This window comes from Trichomonascus vanleenenianus (genome assembly GCF_965637985.1).
Source record: "Trichomonascus vanleenenianus strain CLIB 3782 genome assembly, contig: TRVA0_010S, whole genome shotgun sequence".
Taxonomy (NCBI): Eukaryota; Fungi; Ascomycota; class Dipodascomycetes; order Dipodascales; family Trichomonascaceae; genus Blastobotrys; species Blastobotrys vanleenenianus.
Genome location: NW_027481877.1, coordinates 284,525 through 309,327, shown reverse-complemented (window position 1 = coordinate 309,327; position 24,803 = coordinate 284,525). Strand labels below are relative to the sequence as shown.

Genomic DNA, 24,803 nt, shown 5'->3' with positions numbered 1-24,803 from the left:
ACTTGGCGTAGTTCAATATTCGGAAGCTCTTGAACTGACAATTGAATGGCTTGCTGTCATTTAATCATAATGCTTTTGAGTAAATTCATCATACCTTTACGTTAAAAAGATACATTTGTTTACATATCTAATGGAGCCATTGTGAATGAGTACCTTTTTTTTTCGGTAGTTGGTGCTTACCCTTATTGCTCTCTGGTTTAATTGCATGTATTATTGCTTACCTCTAGAGAAATGGCTGCCCTGTTCCGGCGAATCGCTGGTTCCGTGGAGTTCTGCACAATTGTCTACACAATTTTCAGGTGCTACAAACGATCCCGGTGATATAAGCGACGCTCTTGTCGCAGATAGTCCTTCATAAGATTCAGTGTCTTTTTTTGGTAGAAGAGATTACTCGCCAGGCAATTAAATTTTTTGCAGTTTGTGTTGATGGTCAGAGACTGTGTACTGATGATTCATGGTAACTCATTAATATCGCCAATTTTAACGTTTACAATACTGTTATTAGTACAAGGCAATCAGGAAATAGTCATGTCCATCCCCGTCGCTTGGCACCATTTTCCGGTGCTCCAAGATTCAACCTCGTCTTTCATTTTTCATCCTCGCTGTCATTGTGCGCCTGAAAAAGCAATGGCTCTTCCGGCGAAGTTATTATAAAATCTATAGGGACTGTATCGTGATTCATGTACTCCTCGTAAAAAAATGGGTAGATCTCAGCAATGGGTTTAGCAGACTCCTCCACAATTTGCTCTTCATCGTCCTCTTCATTATCGTCCTCCTCGACGCATTGTTGAAGCATGTGGATGAACTCCTTATTGGCAATTATCTGGGCCAAATTGTCTTCATCATCCTTCCATGAATGGTCGGTATAATCCGTGTTTGACGTGTCGCATTGACTGTGGTTGTCTTGATCGTCGTCATTTGGAGTATTGTCGTACACTGACGAATCGTCGCCGGGTTCATATTTACAGCGAGCGGCAAGTTTCAGTGCCCTAACCATATCGGCCAGTTCTTTTTCAGTGTGGGTAAACAGCATCATCGGTGTAATGCTTGACATTGTTAATTTGATAGCTGTCAATTGAATATATTTCGCTCGTCCTAATTTATGTGCATATCATTTAGAAGTGCACTTTTTTTGAGTGTCTACATATTGAGCTGCTCTAAACTTATGGGTGGATATTAGTTCCGAGATAGAGTATAGAATTGCTCCCTACAATTAAGCTTCTGTGCCATTTTTTGTAACAATTGATTATCTAGGCAATAGATTACTTTCAGTGAACGCAATGGAGCTCCATATTGCTGCCAAAACTAATAGCTATTGCAAGTTGCTTCCGCAAACACATTACAACCTACCTAGGTAGCTATTTCATACCCAAAATCGCAATTCAGCAAGGTACACAATTCAATTTCGGAGGATATTGCCGTGCATATAGAGAATTCAGCTATCCCCACTCGATTGATGAAAATGGGTTATACGATACAAAAGGATTAGGAAACAAAGCTTAGAAGAACCCTCTGAGCGTATTTTTGCCCTGTATTATTATCGTACCACCTTGCTTTCTTGCCAGAGTTCAGCCGTGCAAGAGCCTTATCAACGCGGGCGCAACCCTTTCTGTGAGCAACGTCCAAAGATAGTGAGTCCCGGTATCACCAAGCTCGGGATCCTTGCGACACTGTCTCCATTGCCCGAGACGTTTTCATTTCGTATTTCGACCACCCGAAATTTTCACCTTTGTCTACTTGTCTTGCCAAAATATTTCATCCCGAGACTACCCGACAAGCGACTAACCCCACACAATAACGGAAGTACCGTGATAACCAACTGTAGCTTACAGTACTACATACCTTAGAAAAAAGTGGAGATTTATTCACCTATAGCTACTTTAACGATAGGTACTACTCAAACACCATGATAGCGTAGTTTAGTCACTGATTATAGCTACACTCGCGATTAGGCAAGAGGTGAGTATCGAAGGGGGTCTGGGGGCAGAGCCCCCAGCTACGGGGGGTTTGGGGGGCTGGCCCCCCAAGATTCAATGGGGGCTCTGCCCCCAAACCCCTGTAGCAGGGGGGTGAGCCCCCCAGACCCCCCAGTAGTGTAGTGTAGAAACATTAATCATTAAATACATAGTCGTAATTCTATAGTCGTAACATCATGGAAATGCAATTTTTTCATGCAATTAAGCTCGTCCGAGCACTCGTCGGAAGGCCTCAGCAACACCGTACTTAACGTACTGCCAGCCGCCTTCTCGCACGGCATCGCCGTTCTCCTCTAGTCGTCTAACCAGGTAGTCCTTGGTCTCCTGAGTGGGGCCCCATGGCACATACTTGATAACCTTGTGGCCACGGTTGGCAAGCTCCTGGCCAGCGTCCTCGGCCATACCCAGCAGCTGGCCAAACACAATAGACTCATCCTTGGCCAGATCAACGCCCAATGGAGCCTCGTTTCGGATTCGCTCGTCAACAATGCCGGCAGACTTTTCGTTGTGAGATGCAACAATGACTCGGCCAACCACTGGTCGAACGCCGTCAATTGGGCCGACACTTGGGTTGTTCCACCCCTCGACAATGCTGTCGACCATCATGGCAATACCAGTGTCGTACGACACGTCAGTGTCCTCCTTCGTCTTGTGAATCGTGTTCCATCGGTCCGGCTCAGAGTGGATGTAGGCGCCTCGCACCAGCTTGAGGGCAATCTGGTAGTTATCCTTCTTAGCCAGGTCCATTTCGAGCTTGAGCTGGTCAACAGAGTCCTGCAGGTACATCTGAATGGTACCAGCAACCACGATCTTGCCGTTTCGGTTGAACTCTCGCATCATGACTCGCTGCGCCTCGTACACACCCCGCTGCAAAACCTTCTTCTCAGCGTCAAAGATAATAACCACCTTACCCTTGCCGTAGACATCAGCGTGTCGGCAAATGGTTCGGCAAACATCGAGGTAAGCCTGCCACTTCTCGGCGTATTCTGGCTGGTCAAAGTTCTTGAGAATGTCAGTAGCCTGGGAAAGCAAGCCGGTTGGCTTGATAGCAACGTAACCCGAGGTGGGTGGCACAGTGGTAAGGCCCTTTTCGTAGAGCTCAGCGTTCTTTTCGTAAGTCTTGACCAAAACCTCGTCGACAGACCCCAAAGTCTGGGGGATGACCTGGTCGACGAGACCACCCTTGGTGCCCTCAGCGTCTTCTACAGAGTAGGAAAGCATCATGTTGCCGTACCCTCGCTGGAGCAGCTTATCGCCGGTGGCTCGCAGCTCGGAAAAGTTCTCACCACCGCAGTAAATAGGGTATACGAACTGCTTGACCAAGAAGTTTGGTACAATGGGCATGAGCTTGATGCTCCACTTGAGAATAGATGGTGAAGTCATCATCGAAAGCAGAATGAAGCACAGCAGGTCGTTTGGTCGCAAATACGACAAAAACTTGGGGTTCTGGCCCGCCGGGACCAGGGAATATCGCGCCGCATCATTCTCAGCGCTGATCTTGGGAGCTGGAGGGTGAATAGCAGTCTCTGCTCGGGTCGACGACGGGGTAGTCGACGACTGGTGGAGCGCACGGTAGAGCACCGGCGTCAAGTTTGGCTTGAAGTGAAGCTTGGTAGAGATTCGCGGAATAGTTCTAATCATTTCCCCGAAATAGTATTGCAAGCCAACAAAACAATATTAAAGCGTGTGCGGCTCAAGCGATGCAAATAATAGTGGGGTATTGAAGATCACCAAAAAAACAAATCAGTTTGGATTGTGAATATATAAATAACAAAAACCGAACTGGAACCAGGGTGGAAAATCCAGGGATTTATATATTCCCACAAAAATAGTCTTCTCAGCCTGGCAATTTTGGGGAACTTCTCCGGCATTGGCATTCCCGACCGAAACGGAGAAAAAAAAAAAAAGCCACGGGACCCACCTACGGGGGCTCATCGCCCAGTAAAACACAATGGAAAGCCAGATACAGTGTTAAACGCTGCATGGTTGCTTTTTTAGAACAAGATACGGCTGAACACGCTCATCGGGCAACTCTATTATTGTGCACTGTTGCGATTATCTATCTGTGGGCTGACTATATTTGCGGTTTGCTTTGGAGTCCCAAAATTTTGCAACAAAAAAATCTTGCAACCGTATATCACTATTATCTCCTGTTATCTGCTGATATCGGTATATCTCCGTATTTCCCTGCTAGGGGAGGTCCACTATCAGCTTATCAATGATTGCCCGTGGTGCTATCGCCCGGTCCCAAGTACGGCGGTTGGGAGATGGGGATGGCGCGGCGGAGCCCGGGCATCGGGGAAATTGACACGGGTACCATCGGGCTACCATAGCGCGGGCGCAGGCACCGCCAAGTCCGCCTGCCGACAAACAATTTTTTTTTCTATATACGAAGATATTTTTTCATGTCGAAGGAGAAAGCTAGTTCGAGCCTTTGTATTTTACTTGTTTATACTCGTGTTTCTTCGGTGAAATATGGGCAATCTCACCACTTGGCTTGCGCCGATCGCTTAGGTAAGTCATCAGCGTTGACGTTACATAAACAACAATAAGGCAGATGATGGGTCATGTCTTACTTTTTAGGGGGGTGCCTGCAGGCCCGTTAGTGCTTATTCCCCCACAAATGAAATTTTTTTCTTCCATGCCGCACCGGACCGGACGCCGAGCATAACATGGCAGGTGCCTACGTCCAGTGATCGTTAATACAAAATTTATAATCCCCATCTCATCGCATAGCCCTTCCCCATACCCCATGACACACATTACTAAGGGGAACACATTACAAAGGTAAAAGAGGTCATACGATATTAAACCGGGGTATTGTACTAATGGGGATGAACGGCTGTTAAACCGAGGGGGTGAAGAAGGGCAGGGGATAACGGGCCAGGCCATTTTTAGGTGATAGGTAAAGCAGTCCAAATCGAGCCTGGTAGCCTTGAGTTGCCATTAGCGAAAAAAAAAAAAAGCCATAACCCCTCCATTCCATTTCCCAGCGCCTCTCGCGCAGTCGGCGAGTGGAAAGACACGGGTAGTTTTGGCATTGGGAGGTTTGACTCGTGGCAGCGGGCACGGCCTCTTTAGCCCGTCGGGGGTCCGCCGACACCGCCTAAAACTCACCACCTAAACCCTGGGCGGCCTAGACGGGGGCCCAGTACAGTGGGTTGGTACAGGGATCACTCCGGCGAAGGTCTTGCCCATTGTACGGTGTATTCGGGCATTGTACTGGCTACACTGGGCCCTTGCTTTCCCCGGATTTACGCCCCTGTCAATCACTAGTACAGTAGCCATTAATGAACTGGCCTAGACGGCCCACCATAGTGGGTTGGTACATGGATCAGTTCGGCGAAGGTCTTGCCCATTGTACGGTGTATTCGGGCATTGTACTGGGTACACTGGGTCTTCACTTCCCCGGATTCACGCCCCTGTCAATCGTAGAAATTACTACTAGCCATTAATGAACCGGCCTAGACGGGGCCCAGTACAGTGGGTGGTTCAGTCCGGCGAAGGTCTTGCCCATTGTACGGCGTATTCGGCCATTGTACTAGGTACACTGGGCCCCTTCACCTCCCCGTATTGCTACCTTGACTAGCTACCCAGACCCCCGAAACAATTGAGACCCTCCGCGAAGCGGAGCCCCAGGGGGTCTGGGGGACTGGTCCCCCAGGTACTACACTATTAGAGTGTATTCGAGGGCCAGCCCTCGAGCTCCCGTAGCTGGGGGCCAGCCCCCAGACCCCCTGTCAATCGCAGTCCAGCTATAACAATTGTCGGTACTAGATAGTAAATTTCGTAGATATGGCAATTGATTAGTATACGATTATTGAACAACAATCCAAAGAGTCACCGTCTCGGTATCCGCCCCCTCGAGGTCGGTTCGCCCGTTACTAGCAGCCTGGACAACCACCTCCAACTGATTCACCTTCTGGGGGGTCAGCCTCAGCTCGTACCGGTTCTGAATGGGTTTTGTGTTCTCGGCCCACGGGTTGGTCACCGTCGACGAGACCGGCGCCCGCCGCTCCTTGTTCAGCGTAACATTGATTACATGCTGTCGCATGTTGAGACTCTCGTGGAGAATGGCATTGAGGTTAATCGTGCTGTGGTGCGCCGGAACCTGCAGCGTGAAGGACCGCACACTGCGCTTCGGCGAGGCCGGGAACACGTACTGGAACAGGTCGTAAAATGTCGCCGGCATTTGGTTAGTAGAAGTCTTTTGGTACTGGTTGCGGAATTGAGGAATGATGCTTGACAGCGACAGCTCCTTCAGCAGGAAATCATCGGGAGTCTGTCCTGGTGGCCGCCGCACGTTCTTGCTCGGGTACACAACCTCCTCGTACTCTTCCTCTTCCTCTTCCTCCTCTTCTTCTTCATCATCGTCCCGGTCCATGTCCTCGCCTTCTTCATCTTCTTCGCCTTCTTCGTCTTCGCCACGCCGAGGAGTCCCGGTCTCGGTACCCTCCCGCTTAGTGGTCTCATCTTGCTCCTCATCTTCCTCCTCTTCCTCTTCCTCCCGCTCCTCTTCTACGCCCTCCTCCGGTTGTTCCGATTCTTTCTTGATCCTGGCCGCGTCTCTCTGCTTGATTGACTCGGCCTGCTTCTTGAAACTTTGCCGTTTCGACTCAAAGTGCTGCTCAAGGGCCTCCGTGTCTAGGTACACGAGGGTACCCTCGGCGTTGTACTGTTTCGAGTTGGCGAAAATAAGCTCGACAAGACTCAAAAACTCGTCTATATTAGCAAGTTCCCCACTGTCAATGCGCTCCTTGATTGTGTTCAGCGCAATTGGCTTCTCAATGACCTCGTAGTAGTCCGGGTACTCGCCTCGGTCGGGCTCGACCATGAACCAGTCACTGGGGTGTACCTTCTCTTTGTCCCGCTTGTACGAGTAGCCAATCAAGTTGTCAATGAGCGCGTGCATTGTCTCCTTCAGCTCGTCGCTCGCGTAGTTGTTGATCTTCCACTCCACGGACTGCTCCCGCACAAAGTCCTCAATGCGCTTCGCATCCAGCGCGACAATACTACTCCGGTCATTGTACGTCGCGGCGTTCTCGTACATGAGGTTAAAGTCCGCCTGAAACTGGTCCAGGCTTTCGTACTCCTTCTTTATGATCTTCTCTTTAATCTCGTGCAGCGATATGGGGCTCTTAATTAGGTCGTAATAGTCTGGATATGTCTTCTTCGACGGCAGCCGAAGGAATAGTTTGACAATACTTCGTCCCCTACTCCTCAATTAGCTTAATTGCTTTGGTGTCACTCGTTAATGATAACATACTCATCCTGCAGTTCGAAAATTTGCTTGAAAATCGTAGAGTAAATACTGTCATCCTGAATTTGTTAGCAATAAGTTTAATTAGCAAAACGGTAGGCATACCAATTCCTCCACTTTGGCCCGCTTGGAGTCGGGTAGGCTCGCTTTTGACTTTCGTTTGGTCATTTTTTATATTAATTAATCCAACTTCGCTACACCTCGTCGCGTCGCATCAAATGTCAAAACCAGGAAAATAAAAAAATTCAACGCGGAATTTTCGTCCGCGCGAGCACGCGTTGGGACTTTACAGCCGCACAGCCTTTTTTCCGCCGCACTAAGCCGCACGTAACCCCCTAACATGGTCCATTGAAACTTACAAATGTACCAGTAAACTATACATATTACGTACAAGATACAAAGGAATGCCATGGAAAGATATCGTTATTATTAGTTTCAAAGTAGTCAGGTAGGAAAGGTAGGCAAGCAAGTAAGTACCCAGATAGGTACACGTTAATAAATACACATAATACACATTACTGGAACTGAAGAATCAGCTCGCCGACCGGTTTAATCGGCGGTTCGTTATTAATTGCCCGGTTGGCGGCGACCGCGAGCTCGTTAAGCCAATTTTTGTCCTTCTCAGTCAATTGTTCGTTACTGGCCTTCTTTGGAAGCACTGTCTGCACCGAGCTTACACTCCTCACCCTGCTTTTGTATCCGGAGGCCGGCGAGGTACCAGCACTCTCGTTGGAGAACTTGAGCTCGGCCAAAATGCGTTTATACTCATTGGCAGACTTGCCAATGGTCCGCACCTCGGGCTGCGACACAGAGGTAACGTCTATAAGATTCTTGCCTGTATATGTCACAATCTCATTCAGCGCTTGATCTCTCTTCACCTTATCGTCATCATCTGCATTAGCGCTACCGGATACGCTTCCGTCACCAATAGTAACCTCGCTCACCTGGGGTTCAACCCCGTTTCGATCCTGGAGCAGCGGGGTGCGCTCGTTTTGAAGCTCACCAATGCGATCTTCGTCAAAATCGAAGGCGCCCCGTAAACAGGAGGAACAAATACCCATAGTCGTCTCTTTTTATTCAGGAGACCTGTTAATATTGCTTTTCAAACTTGTAAATAATGTCAAAATGGTATATTTTATTACAGGTACGCTCCCCGATCTGGCTTATCCCCCACCACCGCCAACCAGCCTCACTTATTGTTTGTCCCAACGCTTGCGCAGGCGATGAATTTGCATCAACAAAAAAAGCGAGATAGGGGCATTGATAAGGCATGCAAGGCAAGCAACCGGCTCTGTCCTGCCGCATGGATAAACGGGTAACAGAGCAATAAAACGTACAGTGGTAATGACCTAAACTGTGTTGACTCCTCGGAGCATTACTGCGCTTGTAGCTTCTCGAATATTTCACACACTGTGAATGAAGCGACTAACTTTGAAGTGACAAAAAAGTTCGACGTGTCACATGACTTCGCGTCACGTGCAAGTCCCATCTCAACCCCCAAACGGAACACCGGAAATGGAGGGTGTCATCATCCATCCTGGCTGCAGCATTATCGTCAAACCTCATATCTACGACCATGGCATCCAAGGCAGCTCACAAACGAGTAAGTATATCGCTTCTGTTTAAACATAGCCCAGAGTTTCGTATGACGCGCTAACATTTGTCTTTTTCTAGCTCACTAGAGAGTATATGCTGATACAGGAGACGCCAACTCCTTTTATCACCGCCGTCCCCAACGAATCAAACATCCTCGAGTGGCACTACGTGATCACTGGTCCACCGGATACACCGTACGAGAATGGACAGTACCATGGGACTCTAACCTTCCCGCCAGACTACCCGTTCAAGCCTCCAGCGATCCGTATGGTGACTCCGAGCGGCCGATTCAAGACTAACATGCGCCTCTGCCTGTCGATATCAGACTATCACCCCAAGACGTGGAACCCTGCATGGAGCGTGTCTACTATTCTGACTGGGCTGCTGAGTTTTATGGTTGCCGATGAGACGACAGCCGGTTCTATCACTACTACCGACGGTTACAAACGCCAGCTCGCTACCGAGTCGCACCGGTGGAACCTCAACGATAACCCGCGGTTCCGAGAGCATTTCCCCGATCTGATAACCGAGAATAAGAAGATTATAGAGGAGCGCAGGTCGACACAGGCCCAGGCCCACAGCGGGCACCAGAGTGTCAAGGCCAAAGATGACGAGCGGTCGCCGCACGCGGCGCCTACCAACCCGGTCCAGAGTGGGTCCGGATTTAGCCTCTCTGGTCGCCAGAAGGTGTTTTGTGTTTGCATATTCCTGGTCAGCTGGATCCTTGCTGCCAGGGTTTTTGGCGCTGAAGTACTAGACTAGTTTAATACTGCTTCTCCCCATTAGTACTAGCAATGGAGTGTATTCGAGGGCCAGCCCTCGAGCTCCCGTAGCTGGGGGCCAGCCCCCAGACCCCCGCGTAACAAACTATTCGTAACAAACTCCCAATTTGTAACAAATTTCGTAACAAGCAGCCCAAAATCTCCGCGTAGCGGAGCCCCAGGGGGGTTTGGGGGGACTGGTCCCCCCCATTAGCACTACAGTATAGTACCTAGGTAGTGGAATGTATTCGAGGGCCAGCCCTCGAGCTCCCGTAGCTCCGCTTCGCGGAGGATTGGGGGGACTGGTCGCTCCATTAGTACTACAGTGTAGTGTCTGGCTAGGTGTAACGAAGGAATAAATAAAATGCAAAAAAATAAATAAGTTAGTTAGCGGTGCACTGGCGAGCCAGCTCGACTGGGGCCACGGCTCATGGGCATGGTACTGTACATTTGGATGGGTTTTTCGTAGACGAGCTCCTGGCGGGCAGTGGTAGGGTTGGATCTGATGAACTGGATCTGGAACGATTCATTGGCGAGCCAGAACGGCATGGACCCCGGGGAGATGGGGCCATCGACAAGGCGCAGGCTGTGGAGCGAGTTATTGGAGGCCACGGCACGACGGACGAACTCCTGGGCCTCGCCCACGGGGATGGCTCCAAGGTCGACCTTAAGCACTTTGAAGTCGGAGCATTCCGTGGCGAGGTCAGCGAAACGCGATCCATCGTCAATTGGGCTGATAATGTCCATCATGGGGCACCCTGAGTCACGGGCGCCCTGAAGAAGGGACTTGAGCGCCCGGTAGGGCATGCATTCGAGGGAGATCTTTTGGAGGAAGATGCTGTGGAACCCGATCCACGCGCGGAGCTGCTCAATCTGCTCAGGTGTGGCCTTGGTAGCGGCAATCTTGACGCTCCGGATGTTGGGGGTGATGATTTCCTGGAGAGGACGAGTGTGGACGTTCTCACGAACCAGATAGGTCACGCCCTTGATGGGGACAGCCCATCGCCGTGGCGAGAACTCGACCTCTCTAAGAATAAGCGTGGAAATGTCCCGGTCTGGCGTGACTGGTAGGGACATGGCGCCACGGTCAAACCTCGAGGCACCGGGTGACCCGGGAGGAGAGACGGGCATGCTGGGAGCCCGCTGGTGGTCGTACACGGACTGTGCCTTCTGGGAGATCTCCGGTAAGGCCGGCTGGGTCCAGTCGATCGAATTTCGGTTGACGATCTCGAGTCGCTGGAGTTCAATGACCTTGAGGCAGCTTGCGTGCTGGAACCACGCCTGGAGCGTCTCAGCGCTGATGATGGGCTTATCGTAGAGCCTCCCAGGGGCGTATTTATGGCGCAGGTTGTCAAGAATGAGCAGGCGGAACTGCTCGCAGTGGCGAGGCACGCGGATGGCGCCAAAAGTGCGCTTCATGTCGAGGAACACGACATCGCACTTGATTTCTACAGCCCGCATGTTCGGAGTGATCATGCGACTCACGGGGGTGTCGAAGACACCCTGGATCCACAGGTTGAGCGTCACAGTGGCGCGAGGGAACGCCCAGCACAGCGCCTGGACCGCGGCGATGTAGCTGTCCGACATTACGGACACCGAAAGCTCGATCTCGGTGAGACTACGCATGATGGTGGGCGCTTTCTTGGCGATGAACCACCGAATGAAGTGCTCGAATGGTACGTAATTGAGGTTCCGCGCCGTCTCCGGGTTAGTGGTGGGCGTCAGTGACAGCGGCTCGTGCTCCTGGAAGTTCAAGGAGAGCTTTTTGACTTCAGCCAACTGCTCGTCGCACTTTCCGACAAATACGTCCTCGAAGAAGTGGCGGAACTTGTGGCGGTGAACGTTAACATGCTGTGCGAAGCCAGCTCTGGTTCGCGGTGGGTGGGTCGCCACATTGCTGATGGATAGCTCGTTCCACGTTCTTGTGATAGCAGCAGCATGGAATGCCCGGCACATGGTTTGCAGTTCGAGCACCTGAGGGTACTCGAGATAGCTCATGATGCTCTGGAGCGCCCGGTCGGGCAGTTCGGCCAACTGAATATGCTCAGTACTGCCAATCCGCTTGTTCTTCCGCAGTTTGTGCAAAAATACTGCGCTGTCGGTTCGTGGTAGCTTACCGGGCAAGAGGGCCTCGAAGGAGGAGTGTCGCGAGCTCACCGAAGGGGTGCTCTCCTTGGGCCTTCTGGAGAGGTCGACGGCCGATGCACTTTTGGCTTGAGCCAGCTCCGTGGCCTGTATTTTGGCGTACTTAGTAAGGTCTTTAGAGGAAGCGCTTTTGGTGTGCTTCCCCTTCTCCTTTCGGGATCCCTTGCCGTGGGAGTCGCCCAGTACCCGCTGTGCTCCTTTGAACAGCTTTCCTGGAAACATGTTGAATGTACCCTCTACTGGAAACTTTGTGGCTAGGAATGAATTATTTTATTGGTGGGGGGAAGGTATATATATGATTCGCTTATATGCCATTTAACCGAGTCCATTCGTTAAACATTTCCAACACAACCCTGAGTCTCTCTTGACATACGTACTCTCGGATCTGACTGTTTCTCCGAGAAAAGTACCCCTACAGCTACCTAGTGTAGTATACATGTACGTGGATGGCTTATTCTCACAAAGCAAGAGAGGGACGCAATGTCCTATGCATCAATGGGCTGCAGTCAGATCCGCTTCATCTCTCCACTTCATGGCTCCACATCGGTTCAATTAGCCCCATCGTCAGTCTAGCCTGGTCGTTGAATATTTCAGCCCCACGGCCGACCGGTTCCGGAGAGGGCCTAGAAGGCTTTAAACCAATGTTGAGACACATTTTGCGACTTTCGGTCTCGGGGAGGGGGGGTACTAATTGGTTAATACTACAGAGATCGCTATCCCTAAGAGGAAAGCCGGCTTTCCGCCGGCCATCGGCTCAGCGAATAAGCAGTTGGATTAAGTGGGCTTGCTCGACCTCTACGCATCTGTACGGCAGATATGCCACGCACCATACATGGGTACGGCTAACACTATGTACGGTACAACTAATCAGAATTGTAATCGTTAACTGCGCTGTACGGTAGTGTACTCACCTGCAGTAGCATTAGGCAACGCGGTGGGAGGACCAGTGCAGGTTGAGGTGCGCCACGCATGCCACTTTGTCTCAGACAGTGGCTATGCTCAGCCGCACAATGACCAGGTGTACATATGGATACATTCCGTTCTGTGAGGGCTGTGGCGGAACATATTTTGATTGCGGTGTTTTGCTTAAATGGTAGTATTTAGGGGGTCTGTGGCGAAAAACATAAAAATAGGTACTCGATATTACTAAGTACAATATTTCTGGCGGAGTGCGGTGGTGAGGGGGCGACGATCCCTCGTTGAGTCAATTCCCAACGGTTTTTTGTCACTGTGGGATACGGTATTAAACCTTATTGTTTCTCCACTGCGAAATATTACTAAACCCGGCGATTATAACACATGTACGTCATATTGTGCTATCGTAGTGTATTGAAATAAAGTGGTGTAGTTAAAGCTTGGTTCTTTGGGCTAGCTAGCCGGTGTTATGGATGTTCTATGTTTGCACTGCATGACTCTGTTAGGCGACTCATTTATAATGCACCGATGAAGGAACTTTATTAGTCGCTCTAGACTCTAATCAACGTATGATCTACTGGTATGAAGTAGTTTATTACCAATAATTGTAGTTGGCGGTACCTATAACACCAGAGTTACCGTTACCACGGTAGCTTATGTGCTACGAGTACAATAATCTACAGTTAAAGTTCAACGATGAAACGGACAATTAAATGAATCTAAATTCATGGTTTTTGACAAATTAATGTTTCTAGATCCTCAATTCATGATGGTATATAACACGTAGAATGATACCATGCTGTCTACCTCTCGTGCTTCTACACAACATCCAGCCAACAAAAAAAAAAAGAGGAAAGAGCCTTTTCCGTCTACCTGCATCAAAAAAAGCCAACAGACTGGTAGCAGAAAAATGAGATTTTCACTTTGCGTCATTGCCCTGGCCGCTATTACTGCCGCTGTTCCGCTGAGACGAGACGCAATTGAAGACGGGCTCGTCACTCATGCGACCTCTACCCTCGCTTCCGCAGAGCATCATATTAGCCACGCAGTTGAAGAAGCCCAACAGGACCCAAACTCAACAGCCTCCGTGATCTCGCTAGTAATGGGGATCACTTCGCAAATTGACTCTGCAATTTCAATCATCGACAAAATCCTCCTCCCCATGTCTGTCGAAGGCACTTCGGTCGTTGGAAAGAAGGAAATCGAGCGATTCGTTTCCTCAGTAACCAGCGGCCTCGAGGCACTAGCCCAGCTATCCATAGAGCCAGATCTTGTCCAATTCACTAGCCTGCTGCAGGAAAAAGTCTCGCTGCTTATTCGTGAGGACGCCAAGGCCAACATTGACGACTCTAAACTCAAGGACATGAGAACCAAGCTGCAGGACAGCATTCTCAGCGCTGCAATGAGACCAGTTGCACCCGTGTCCACCTTGAAGAACGACTTGTAAATATTATATTCTGTAACTATTATTTATTCTCATGATAATACAATATTGTCCCATCAAGACGAATAATAATAAGTATGCACTTGGCAAAGCATTTCGTAGCGGTGCGGCTTTGTGCGGCTGAAAGCCACGGCAGGTCCGAGACCGCGCCGCACATCCGGTATTGGGCTCCCACCCGCCGCACACTGGACCAAACCATACCGGATCAAGTGATGGTTAACAGCATTGCTGCTCCCGAATACAACAGCTGAGTGCATTTGTAATACAAAGCAGTGTAGTAGGCTACGAGGGTGCTGCAAGATGCCTTTGGTGGCGCTGCCCTACGAAGTGCTGGAACTGGTCTGCGACCTGCTGACTACCCCACAGTTATGCAGTCTGCGAGAGGCGTGTCGCCGCTGCGATGTCGTTGCGAGCAAGCTGCTCTGGAGACGGCTCGTGGTTGACCTCAGCAAGTCGGGTAAACGAATTCCTGGCCGGAACACACGGATAACTCGGTTGAGCCACCTCATGGGTTGCTTGGACAAGCTGCCCCTCGTCAGAGACATCCATTGCATGTTTGATGATGATTCCGTGGACAGTGGCGTGTTCGACGCAGCGGTGGTTTCCGGACGGCTTACGGGGCTCAGGTCTATTCACTACACCTACCGGGGCTCGACTGAATCCAATGCATATGCTTGGGTTGGTCAGGTGACAAGACGGTCTCCAAATGCCGTGTTATACGCTGATTTGACCTTGATAGCACCTGATTTCAATACAATCAGCAAGTCAGACGGGTCGAGCAAGCCGGACCAATGGAGCAAGCTAGACGGATCGAGCTTGACCGAATTGAGGGTTGAGTTGAGTGGTACTGAAGGAAAAGTGAACTTCATTACGGCACTGTTCGATCCCGTTCCTCATAGGCTGGCCAAAATATCTGTGAAATGCAGTGCGCCCATTTGTGACTGGAATTCTATATTTAGTTCTGCAAATGAATTGAGGCAGATAGAACTGGAATTTCGCGGAGACTATGACACTGCTGTGCTGCCACCAGCGAGGAGCGTTGCCATAGCCAAATATCCAACAGCCACAATTGCTCTCAAGTCAACCGGCCCAATCAAGGAACTGACTATTGGCCACATTGCTACTAGCGACAACAGGAGATCACTGAAAAATCGAGCGCCTTTGGGGAGGTTTATTGCTACCCATAAATCATCGCTAGAGTATCTCAATGTGTCGTCTCTCCAGCGAGGAGAATTCATTTGGCACGAGTTGTTTTGCGATGTTTTCCCCTGTCTAAGAACGCTCAGCATATCTTGTCTTCTCTGGCAGGGCATGCGAAGAAAAGGTGCTTCGTTCCCCAGCCTGATTGAATTGAACATTACCTACTTTGCATGCCGCCGAGAGGCGGTTTTCTACATCCCGGAATGCAACGTTCTTCCTGAACCGCTAGTAGAAGACCTACTACTTGATTTCATCCCCGGTAGTCCTAACCTGCGAGATGTTTTACTGTTCGTCGAGCCGGAGATACATCTCGTCACTCCTAGTAGGATGTCATGGGTAACCCAGCTCGGCCAATCTTGCTACAAAGTGGATTGCCTTAAACTACAACAACAGTCTACAATTATTTGGAGCGAATAACAACCATTTGGGGTTAACAACAACCACTTGAGTTAATAGAAAACCATTCGGGGGATAACTACTGGGGTGATATTTTTTGCTAAAGAGTGGATTGGCAAATTCATTTCGGTTATATTAAGGGCAACTAAAGGATTACTCTTCATAGCTGTCGGCGTTGAGAATCAACTGGTGGTAGAATACAACACCTTCGACGTGGTTATCCAAAGAAACATGCTCGTCAATGGTGTGGATATTGAACGAAGCATCCTCTCGAGACGGCGAAAATCGGAAGATGTGCTTGGTAAGCGGCCAGTAGTGCTTGGTGTCGGTGTTGCCGGTCATTATGCCTGGAGCAACAATAACGTCCTTTTCACCAGCAAAGTCCTCATACATATGTCGAATGGTACCACCTAGCAGGTCCCAGACATTGCCCTCGCTTGGAGAAATGGGCGCTGGCTCTAGCGGCGGGTTCACCAACTCGACCGTGAACACACCAACCGAGCTGTCTCCGCCCTCCAGCTTCTCGCCAAACGCCTGAACAGCCATGTTGTACTGCTTGGCGAACTTGACGACCTGCGCAGTAGTCTTGTCCGTGACCGTCTTGGAGGTCTCGCCAATGGCAATTCGGTGGTCAATCTGTACAGCAACGTTCTCTGGAAGCGCGTTGATCTTGATACCACCCTGGATGATGTCGGCAGCCTGAGTTGTCTGCATGAGGTACTTGAGGTTGTTGCTGACACCGCTAAAGTACTTGGCGACCTTCTTTCGCGCCTTGGTGCTCACGTCCATCCGCGCAATGTGCTTCTTAATCTGCTTGGGCAGAGTAGTCTCCGGAGACGCTGCAAGGCACTTGAGCTGCGTGTAGTACGGGTTCTCTGGCCTCAAAGCGTTCTCATACTGGTCCTCCTCGATCTCAGCAATGAGCCGCGACAGAATGCCGATCGAGGTACGGTCTGGCGGGATAGAGGAATGGCCGCCCGGCATAGTAAGCGTAATCTTGACCTCAATGTTACCTTTCTCTCCGGTAGCCACCGCCGCGATCTTGGCCCCGTGGCTCTCCTTGTACTGGTCGCCTTCGTCAACGATCATGAGTACTGAATTGTCGCCGTACCGCTCGTGCAGATGCTTGCCCATGAAGTATGCAGTCTGGGGTCCTCCGCTCTCCTCGTCAGCACCAAGAGAGAATACAATGGTTCGTTTCGGGGTGAACCCCTTCTCGAAAAGCGCCGTAAGCGCCTCAAGCACGCCAATTGCCGTGTTCTTGCAGTCGCTGGAGCCTCTGCCCCACACATACTCGCCGTCAAAGTAGCCAGAGTATGGCGGATGCGTCCACCAGTCGTACGTCTGCGGCGGAACTGGCACAACATCGCGGTGGGCCATGAGCACCAATGGCTTGAGGCTCGAGTCGGACCCTTCAAACGTGTAAATGAGGCCGTGGGTGTTGATATGCTCGACCTCTGCCTGCTCATAAATCAGCGGGAATGTGTCCTGGAGGAACTTTTCAAACTCAAAGAATACATTCCATCGGGCATCCTCGCCTGGTGGACCCATGTCGTCGTAGCCTTCGGTCGGAATTCGAATGGACCCGGCGTATACCTCCAAGGACCTGTTCCTGAAGTCGTCGCCCCGGAAGTGGTCGAGGCCATAGAATTGGTCTTTTTCGGGAGCCAGTTTGGACATTCGGACGCATCCTCCGTCGCCATTCTCTTTCCAGGTGCTGAAGTCGGGGTCTACTCGGTCAATTGTCCAGTATAAAGTCAGCACTAGGGCCGACAGTATACACGCGGGGTACAGCATTTTTCTTCCAATTACCCTGACGGAAAGCCTGTGAATGGATATAAAATGGACAGTGGAGAACCCAATAGCCCTTTTTATGCTATTGGGTCCCATCGGCATCCGACAACCCCGTCTGAACCAATATATGCACAAGGAAATGTTTTATCGATAGATAAGTTGCAGGACCGTGGGATTAGGCAGATTATCGCGTGTGGCTACTGATTTTGTTTTGTCGATATGTACTGTGGAGATAGTGCTTGTGGGCCTGGGCTATCATAAAGCCGACAATGACACATGTATGTGAAGTGGGACATTCAGGGGCAACCGGTCTATACCGATACAATACACCATAGAACTGATACAGCTGCCTCGAGATTTTCAAAAGGAGTAACTTGTTAAAACATAGACTCAGAACGGTAGTTATACAAACAGTGAAAGGTGTTCATTAATTGGCGTATAACGGAATTTGTGACTGTTTTGTCTTTCCAACTGAAGACCAGCTATTTTGGTACTTGCGCTGATATATAAATATCGTGGCTTTGTGAAGCGTTGTAAAGCGCATGAGCAATTGGGCTGATGATAATACTTAAGGACCACTTCAGTTAGTATAATTTGGAACTCTCCAACCATGTAATGATATGCGTTGAAGCTTTATGAGTCACGTTGAACAATTGAGATGATACACCGGTATAAGGAGTCCAAAAATCACCATTATTTAGAACTCGGGACAATACTCTACTAGCAAGCACATTAACATCAACAGCTGAAGTATTTGGAAACCAGTTAGAAACCAAATTTGTGTGTATTGAAGATGGGGTTATTCACTTCTCTTCCAGTAGACATTCTGCTGACTATATTCGACCATCTTGAACCACCCGACATTGCGCGGTTGCAAAACGCAAACCAAAGAATGGGAGATATATGTCGGCAGATCCTGTGGAAAACCATAGCATTGCACCCTGGCTTCGCTCTTAAACCTTCACGAGAGCGGGTGCCTTATTTTGTCTGCCATTCAGGCGAGCCTTATGATCGCATTGATCTGGACACTCACAAATTCACTGGAACACGGATAAAGTGCAATAGAGCCTATGAATTTAAAACATTCTGCCAGGCTGTCTATTGTGGGGAATTGGATCAAGTCTTCCAGCACACTCGCACACTCAATCTTGCCATACCGTTCGCGCTACCGGTTACCTTGACGGTTCAAGAAGTTACTGCTTCAAAGCCCCCCAGAAAACATTCAGGGTCGCGATTGATCATATGGCTGCTGAAGCAGCTGCCAAAGATTTTTCCCCGGCTCTCTAGCGTGCAAATAAGTGTATATGTTAACCATGTAACGGTTGGCAAACGGCTTTTGCCTATGGCACTCACTGGCCTCCCACAGTGCGTATCCCTAAATGTCAATTTCGACTTTGAAAACCCTCCATGTAGGGAATTTTTCATAAGCGACCGGCTTAAAAGCCTGAGAATGGATATAAGCTGGTGCTTGTGGTTTCCAAGTCCAAACATTGATCTAAGCTGGCTGTCAAAAGGCTTCAATCTTCCCGATTCCCTTGAGCGACTGGAAATAGAGTTACCAGATTGCGTCCCTGTCGGAAAGTGTTGCTCTAGTAGTATTGCTCTACTGCTTAAGCCGCTAACTAATCTCAAGACGCTTTCGCTTGCCAGGCTAAAATTGGAGCCCGGTGCAGAGCCATTCACTATTTCTCCGTCAATTGCCAACCTGACTCTAACAAATCTAGACGTATTAAGTGGCACCTACCCCAATGTCACAAGTTTCAGCTGTATCGAGTGCATTGGATCGTCTCATAAGAGATACCGCCCAGTTAAAGCAGTGTTTCCCAATCTAAGATGTCTCTATGCTGAAAACGTATACGAGCGAGATCTGGGTTTGTTTGCAGACTTACCATCTAGTATATGCGACGTGCATGTGTTATTCTTGGACGGCAATGCTCATCTCCCTCTCATTTACAATGCCTGCAAAAGCGCTGTTGTGCATCTGAGCATCTATGGCCCCATTTCTTTAGGTGATGCCTCTTTCAACTACGAGATGGGAAAATTGAAAAGCCTAAAGGTCAATTTGGAGTATCAATACCACAACCAAAGGTTGGGTGAAGTGGCCGAGCTTCTAAACGCAACGGAGGAACTGTATGTCATGAATAATACGTTCACTGAGAAATTACTGGCATCGGGTAAAGCTGTTCCAGCGCCAGGAGTTGGACTCTGTTGCAGAGTTATCGATAGTGGATACCAGCGAGAGGGAAAATCCAACTGGGTGAGAGAGTTGAACAATGCGTACTCCAGAATAGTGGCAGGATCTAACTGGGGGCCAGCCCCCAGACCCCCGTAGCTCCGCTTCGCGGAGAGGATCATAGAAGAGTCCCCGATACATCGGGTTCATGCACCATAGAATAATAAGGCCGAAGAAGGAATCGGGAGCTCCTGTAATCAAATAGTGCAGTAAGAAGTAAACGATGGGGGTTTGAGGGCAGAGCCCCAAATGCGGGAGCTCGAGGGCTGGCCGTCGAACACAATGAGGCAATGAGTCCATTAGGAGGAGCTGATATGCAATTGATTAATCGTTATAATGTATAAAAATTTGTAAACCCATACAAAAAATTGTACTTGTGAGCCTGGGCGATATAATAAAATCGACGAGTTACAATGGGACATTAGGGGAACTGGTATATAGGAGCTCCTTGATAAACATAGATTCACGAGGCAGTTTTACAACTTTGAAGGGAGCCCATTCATCAGCGTGTAATATAATTTGGGCCTAAAGTTTATCCATCGAAGACTGGCTATTGTGATCCTTGCATTTATATACATCATAGTTTTGCGAAATTTTGTGCATCACTTGAACAATTGGGCTAATGATACGTAAAGTTCACTTCAATTACCATAATTTGAAATTGTCCAATCATGTACTGATATGGAATTAAGGTTAGTAAATCATATTGAACAGTTGTGGTGATACGTAAACGCTACGGGTACCATTAATTGGAATATTGGACACTTTTCTACTAGCACGAACATTGACATCCACAACAGAAGTATTTAAGAGCCAAACCAAATCTGCGTGTATAAAAGATGGAGTTGCTCACCACTCTTCCAGCAGAGATTCTGCAGATGATACTCGGCCATCTTGAACCAGTCGATATTGCGCGTTTGCAAAAAACAAATCGAAGAATGGGACATGTTTGCCAGCAAAGCTTGTGGAAAACTATAACATTGCACCCTTGCTTCGCCCTTAGACAGAAAGTGGCTTATTTGGTCTGCCGTACAGGAGAGCCTTACGACGGCATTTATCTCGACACTCACAAATTCACTGGAACACAGATAAAGTGCAACAGAGCCTATGAATTCAAAGCATTCTGTCAGGCTGTCTATTGTGGGGAATTGGATCAAGCCTTCCAGCACACTCGCACACTCAATCTTGCCATACCGTTCGCGCTCCCGGTTACCTTGAAGATTCAAGAGGTTACTGCTTCAAAGCCCCCCATAAAGCATTCCGGGTCGCGATTGATCATATGGCTGGTGCAACAGATACCGAAGAAATTTCCCTGGCTCTCTAACGTGCAAATAAGTGTATATGTTAACCATGCAACGGTTGGCAAACGCCTTTTGCCTATGGCACTCACTGGCCTCCCACAGAGCGTATCCCAAAATGTCAATTTCGACTTTGAACACCCTCCATATAGGGAGCTTTTTATAAGTGACCGACTTAAGAGCCTGAGAATAGATATGAGTGTTTGGTTTCCAGGTCTAAAAATTGATCCATATCGCCTGTCAAAAAGTTTCAATCTTCCTATTTCACTTGAGCGACTGGAAATAGAGTCACCGGATTTCGCCTCTGGCAGGAAGTGCTGCTCCCGTAGTATTCCCCTACTGCTTGAGCCGCTAACTAATCTTAAGACTCTTTCGCTTGCCAGGCTAAAATTGGAGCCCGGTGCGGAGCCATTCACTGTTCCTCCCTCTGTTGCCAACCTGACTCTAACAAATCTGGACGTATTAAGCGGCACCTACCCCAACGTCACAAGTTTCAGCTGTATCGAGCGCATTGGACCGTCTCATGAGAAATACCGCCCAATTAAAACAGTGTTTCCCAACCTAAGACGCCTCTACGTTGAAAAGATATACAATCAAGATCTGGGCTTGTTTGCAAACTTACCATCTAGTATATGCGACGTGGATGTATTATTCTTGGACGACAATGCTCATTTCCCTCTCATTTACAATGCCTGCAAAAGCGCTGTTGTGCATCTGAGCATCTATGGCCCCATTTCTTTAGGTGATGCTTCTTTCAACCGCAAGATAGGAAAATTGAAAAGCCTAAAGGTCAACTTGGGGAAACGATCGTCCTATAGCCTGATGGTAGGTCAAGTAGCCAAGCTCCTAAAGGTAACGGAGGAGCTGTACGTCATGAAGGGTGAGTTCACCGAGGATTTACTGGAATCAGGCAAAGCTGTTCCCGCGCCAGGGGTTGGAGCCTGCTACAGGGTTCTCTACAGTAGCCATAAATCCTGGGTGCCATGGTTGAACAATGCCTACTCTAAAATAGTGCCAGGACCTAGCTGGAGGCCAGATCCTAGACTCCGGTAGCTGTCATCAATGCCGCAATACACATTAAGGGTTCAATTCAGGAGAGTTGTTAAGTAATAAGGACTCATGAGCTCCTGCAATCACACATAGTGCAGTAGCAAGTTCTAGGAACGACGGGGGTTTGGGGGCAGAGCCCCCAACTACGGGAGCTCGAGGGCTGGCCCTCGAACACAACGAGGCGAAGGAGGAAAGTGTCGGATCGACATGCAATCAATCAATCGTTATAAATAATGTACAAAAAAGCCGTAAAATCGTAAAAAGGTGTATCGTCTATGCCCGTTGTCTAAACATGGCCGATGCAATGGCGGGCCCCAGGAGAGAGCCGTCGCCAGCAGGCGCCAGGGTGAGCTCTCGGCTCCGTGGCCGGCCCAGCAGATGCAGATACTCCTGGCACCGCTCTCTAAACTTGGGGAACCGCTCAATGACGGTCCCGTTGTAGGCAATGGTGCACCGTGCATAGTCTTCTGGCAGGATCTGGGCCAGGGCTACCAAAGAAGCAGCAGTGAGCGCCGCGGATCGCGTCGAAATGGCCACAAAGATGGAACAGATCTTTTCAATGTCCTTGTCGTCGAGCGAGACTGGATGGGCCTCTACGAAGGCCTTTCGGGCCAAATCAAGCCGCCCATTGTAGAAATGCTCCTCAACATCGGAAACGACACGCGATTCGAGCCCATATGGCAGATCGAGACCTTTTGGCAGAGTTCCGCGGCACAATTCGCCGTTCTTGACCAAATCCCGCAGAATGAGCCGGCACATCTCGCCCAGGTACCGACCCGACACTTTACACTCGAGCGGCTGGAACCCGGGCCGCTCGTTCATAGCGTCCAGCTCCACGTCCCACTTCGTGTCGGGAATGACGCCAGCGCCGACCATGGAGAGTTCAGTGTTTACGAGGGTCGTGTCGGACCCATTGAGGAAGAGGCCGCCGACCTTTCCGTTCATGAGCGAAATCGGCATCAGCGCACAGGCGTTGATCCCGGTGCCCAGGATGAGGGACATGCGAGAAGACGTGTTGGAGTAGGCGTGGGCAATGAGTGAGGCAGTCGTGTCGTTGACGATAGCCGTGATCTTGATTTTAGCACCCAATTCCCGGGCCGCTTTCTCAAACGAGTCCTTGAGGTCCCATCCGGCGATTTCGTCGGCTACGGTGTACCCCTTGCCCATCATTTCAATCTGGCCACGCTCGACCGTCGTTTGGGTGAACGGGAAGCTCCACGAGAGGCCCGTGACGAGCTCTGTGCCTTGTTCGATCCACCCCTCGGCCACAGCGCAGTCAATTGCGTCTTTAATCTTAGAAGCGATCCATCGGAAGAACTCGCGGCCCGACGTACGCTTAATGTCGTCCGACACGGGGTGGCTCACTTTGTACTTGACGGAGGCCGGTTCCGGCGCGTCGGCGCCGTGCAATTGCACAAATGCGACACGGGCCGTCGAGCCACCCAGGTCAACCGACAAAAAGGACCCTGTCTCGTGACCCGTCGGCAGGCCATTGACACACGAGGGCAGCATACACGGTGCGGCGGGGTCGGCCAGCTTAGTGCGCATGAAGTCGGAGAGCCGGTCGGCGGCGTCGCTGAGAAAGGGCGTCGCGCAGCTCACCGACAAAGTGTGCAAGTCGCCAGAGAGGGGCGAAGTCGCGGCGGCCGCCCCGGCTGTCTCCTGGACGGCGCGCGCCGTCATATCCGACAAGGTGTCTTCCTCCGGCGACAATGGCGCCGCGTAGATTGAAGTCGTGGGCATGTTTGTGTCGGCAACCTCCACCACCTGTCGTGAGCTTACTACGGTCATTTTTTTTTCGCTTTACTGCTTAAATAGCTTTTGGTATTCGCAATAAAGGTCAGGGTTGGGTAAAAATTAAGCTAGGTTTATAGCAATCCTCTCTGGTCCAATGGAGGCTATAGGTCGTGGAATTGAGTCTACCCTGTTCTTTCGAAATGGCACGTCTAAAACGAAAGTAAACGAGAGAGGCAAAAATAGTAAAATAGAAAATATCAAACGAAGCCTTGGCAGATCAACAGATGGTGGGAAATGCTAGCAAATATAAAGAGAGAGAGAGAGAGGAAGTGAGAAAATCGGTGAGGTACTTTTGTGTGTGGTCGTATTGGTTCTGGCTCATATAGTGGCCTCCTCTGAGAGAGAGCACTGTTACCTTAAACAACTACGTTATCGCGTTCCCCCCCTTTTTTTTTAAGGCTGGAGACACCCGGTTGTAACCAATCTGCTACCCATGTAGTGGTGCGTACTGTAGTAATAGGCGGTACTACTCTGCTGTATATATGAATTCCCGTAGGTCCTTTGGGGCGTCCTCAGTGTAGTATCGCAACCACAGCGTAGCATAGCGCGGGGTGGCCTTCCACCATACCCTGTTGTGTGACATTGCGCCTGCGCACGCGATACTGCCGGGTAATGCCGTCCCCGGAAAATTAAAGTTTTTCCGATGCTCATCATGCAACCGTTGCACTCGTTGCACTCGTTGGGCTGCGGCTCTCGTTAGGCTATAGGAGTCGAGGAGGGTTTCTCGGAAATATGGGCTACTACTACTGTAGGTGTTATGGGGTCTGAATCTATATGTTTATTATACGTCGTTCTCCACAGTTTTGCGTAATTGTGTGGGGGTACACTGTACGGTAGTACATAGTATTTGTAGTGTAGTGTTATATGGTACATTCATCGGCATTTCATAACTTCCGGCAGACCGGTCCATGCAGTGCAGCGGCACATGAATGGTATGC

The 24,803-nt window shown here is 49.7% G+C and overlaps 11 protein-coding genes across 11 annotated transcripts; 5 read left to right on the top strand and 6 right to left on the bottom strand.

Moving 5' to 3' along the window:
* Positions 1–2,177: 2,177 nt before the first annotated feature.
* PUT1 (proline dehydrogenase) lies at positions 2,178–3,617 on the bottom strand (the record flags this gene model as incomplete). The annotated part of the gene is made up of 1 exon (XM_076683769.1): positions 2,178–3,617. The coding sequence occupies one exon, from the start codon at positions 3,615–3,617 to the stop codon at positions 2,178–2,180; it is 1,440 nt and encodes a 479-aa protein (XP_076542113.1).
* A 2,176-nt stretch (positions 3,618–5,793) lies between these two features.
* Positions 5,794–7,404, bottom strand: RSC4 (Rsc4p; the record flags this gene model as incomplete). Its single annotated transcript, XM_076683768.1, has 3 exons — positions 5,794–7,189; positions 7,243–7,295; positions 7,342–7,404. The coding sequence occupies 3 exons, from the start codon at positions 7,402–7,404 to the stop codon at positions 5,794–5,796; spliced, it is 1,512 nt and encodes a 503-aa protein (XP_076542112.1).
* A 347-nt stretch (positions 7,405–7,751) lies between these two features.
* Positions 7,752–8,297, bottom strand: TRVA0_010S02938 (uncharacterized protein; the record flags this gene model as incomplete). The annotated part of the gene is made up of 1 exon (XM_076683767.1): positions 7,752–8,297. The coding sequence occupies one exon, from the start codon at positions 8,295–8,297 to the stop codon at positions 7,752–7,754; it is 546 nt and encodes a 181-aa protein (XP_076542111.1).
* A 515-nt stretch (positions 8,298–8,812) lies between these two features.
* On the top strand, positions 8,813–9,594 carry UBC6 (ubiquitin-conjugating enzyme E2; the record flags this gene model as incomplete). The annotated part of the gene is made up of 2 exons (XM_076683766.1): positions 8,813–8,839; positions 8,911–9,594. 2 exons carry the CDS (start codon positions 8,813–8,815, stop codon positions 9,592–9,594), a joined length of 711 nt encoding a protein of 236 aa, XP_076542110.1.
* Positions 9,595–9,980: 386 nt separating this feature from the next.
* On the bottom strand, positions 9,981–11,960 carry TRVA0_010S02894 (uncharacterized protein; the record flags this gene model as incomplete). The annotated part of the gene is made up of 1 exon (XM_076683765.1): positions 9,981–11,960. The coding sequence occupies one exon, from the start codon at positions 11,958–11,960 to the stop codon at positions 9,981–9,983; it is 1,980 nt and encodes a 659-aa protein (XP_076542109.1).
* Positions 11,961–13,563: 1,603 nt separating this feature from the next.
* Positions 13,564–14,100, top strand: TRVA0_010S02872 (uncharacterized protein; the record flags this gene model as incomplete). Its single annotated transcript, XM_076683764.1, has 1 exon — positions 13,564–14,100. One exon carries the CDS (start codon positions 13,564–13,566, stop codon positions 14,098–14,100), a length of 537 nt encoding a protein of 178 aa, XP_076542108.1.
* Positions 14,101–14,397: 297 nt separating this feature from the next.
* On the top strand, positions 14,398–15,714 carry TRVA0_010S02850 (F-box protein; the record flags this gene model as incomplete). The annotated part of the gene is made up of 1 exon (XM_076683763.1): positions 14,398–15,714. One exon carries the CDS (start codon positions 14,398–14,400, stop codon positions 15,712–15,714), a length of 1,317 nt encoding a protein of 438 aa, XP_076542107.1.
* Positions 15,715–15,846: 132 nt separating this feature from the next.
* On the bottom strand, positions 15,847–17,490 carry CPS1 (M20 family metallopeptidase; the record flags this gene model as incomplete). Its single annotated transcript, XM_076683762.1, has 1 exon — positions 15,847–17,490. One exon carries the CDS (start codon positions 17,488–17,490, stop codon positions 15,847–15,849), a length of 1,644 nt encoding a protein of 547 aa, XP_076542106.1.
* A 790-nt stretch (positions 17,491–18,280) lies between these two features.
* TRVA0_010S02806 (F-box protein) lies at positions 18,281–19,819 on the top strand (the record flags this gene model as incomplete). The annotated part of the gene is made up of 1 exon (XM_076683761.1): positions 18,281–19,819. One exon carries the CDS (start codon positions 18,281–18,283, stop codon positions 19,817–19,819), a length of 1,539 nt encoding a protein of 512 aa, XP_076542105.1.
* A 740-nt stretch (positions 19,820–20,559) lies between these two features.
* Positions 20,560–22,071, top strand: TRVA0_010S02784 (F-box protein; the record flags this gene model as incomplete). Its single annotated transcript, XM_076683760.1, has 1 exon — positions 20,560–22,071. The coding sequence occupies one exon, from the start codon at positions 20,560–20,562 to the stop codon at positions 22,069–22,071; it is 1,512 nt and encodes a 503-aa protein (XP_076542104.1).
* A 270-nt stretch (positions 22,072–22,341) lies between these two features.
* HXK1 (hexokinase family protein) lies at positions 22,342–23,811 on the bottom strand (the record flags this gene model as incomplete). The annotated part of the gene is made up of 1 exon (XM_076683759.1): positions 22,342–23,811. The coding sequence occupies one exon, from the start codon at positions 23,809–23,811 to the stop codon at positions 22,342–22,344; it is 1,470 nt and encodes a 489-aa protein (XP_076542103.1).
* Positions 23,812–24,803: the final 992 nt, after the last annotated feature.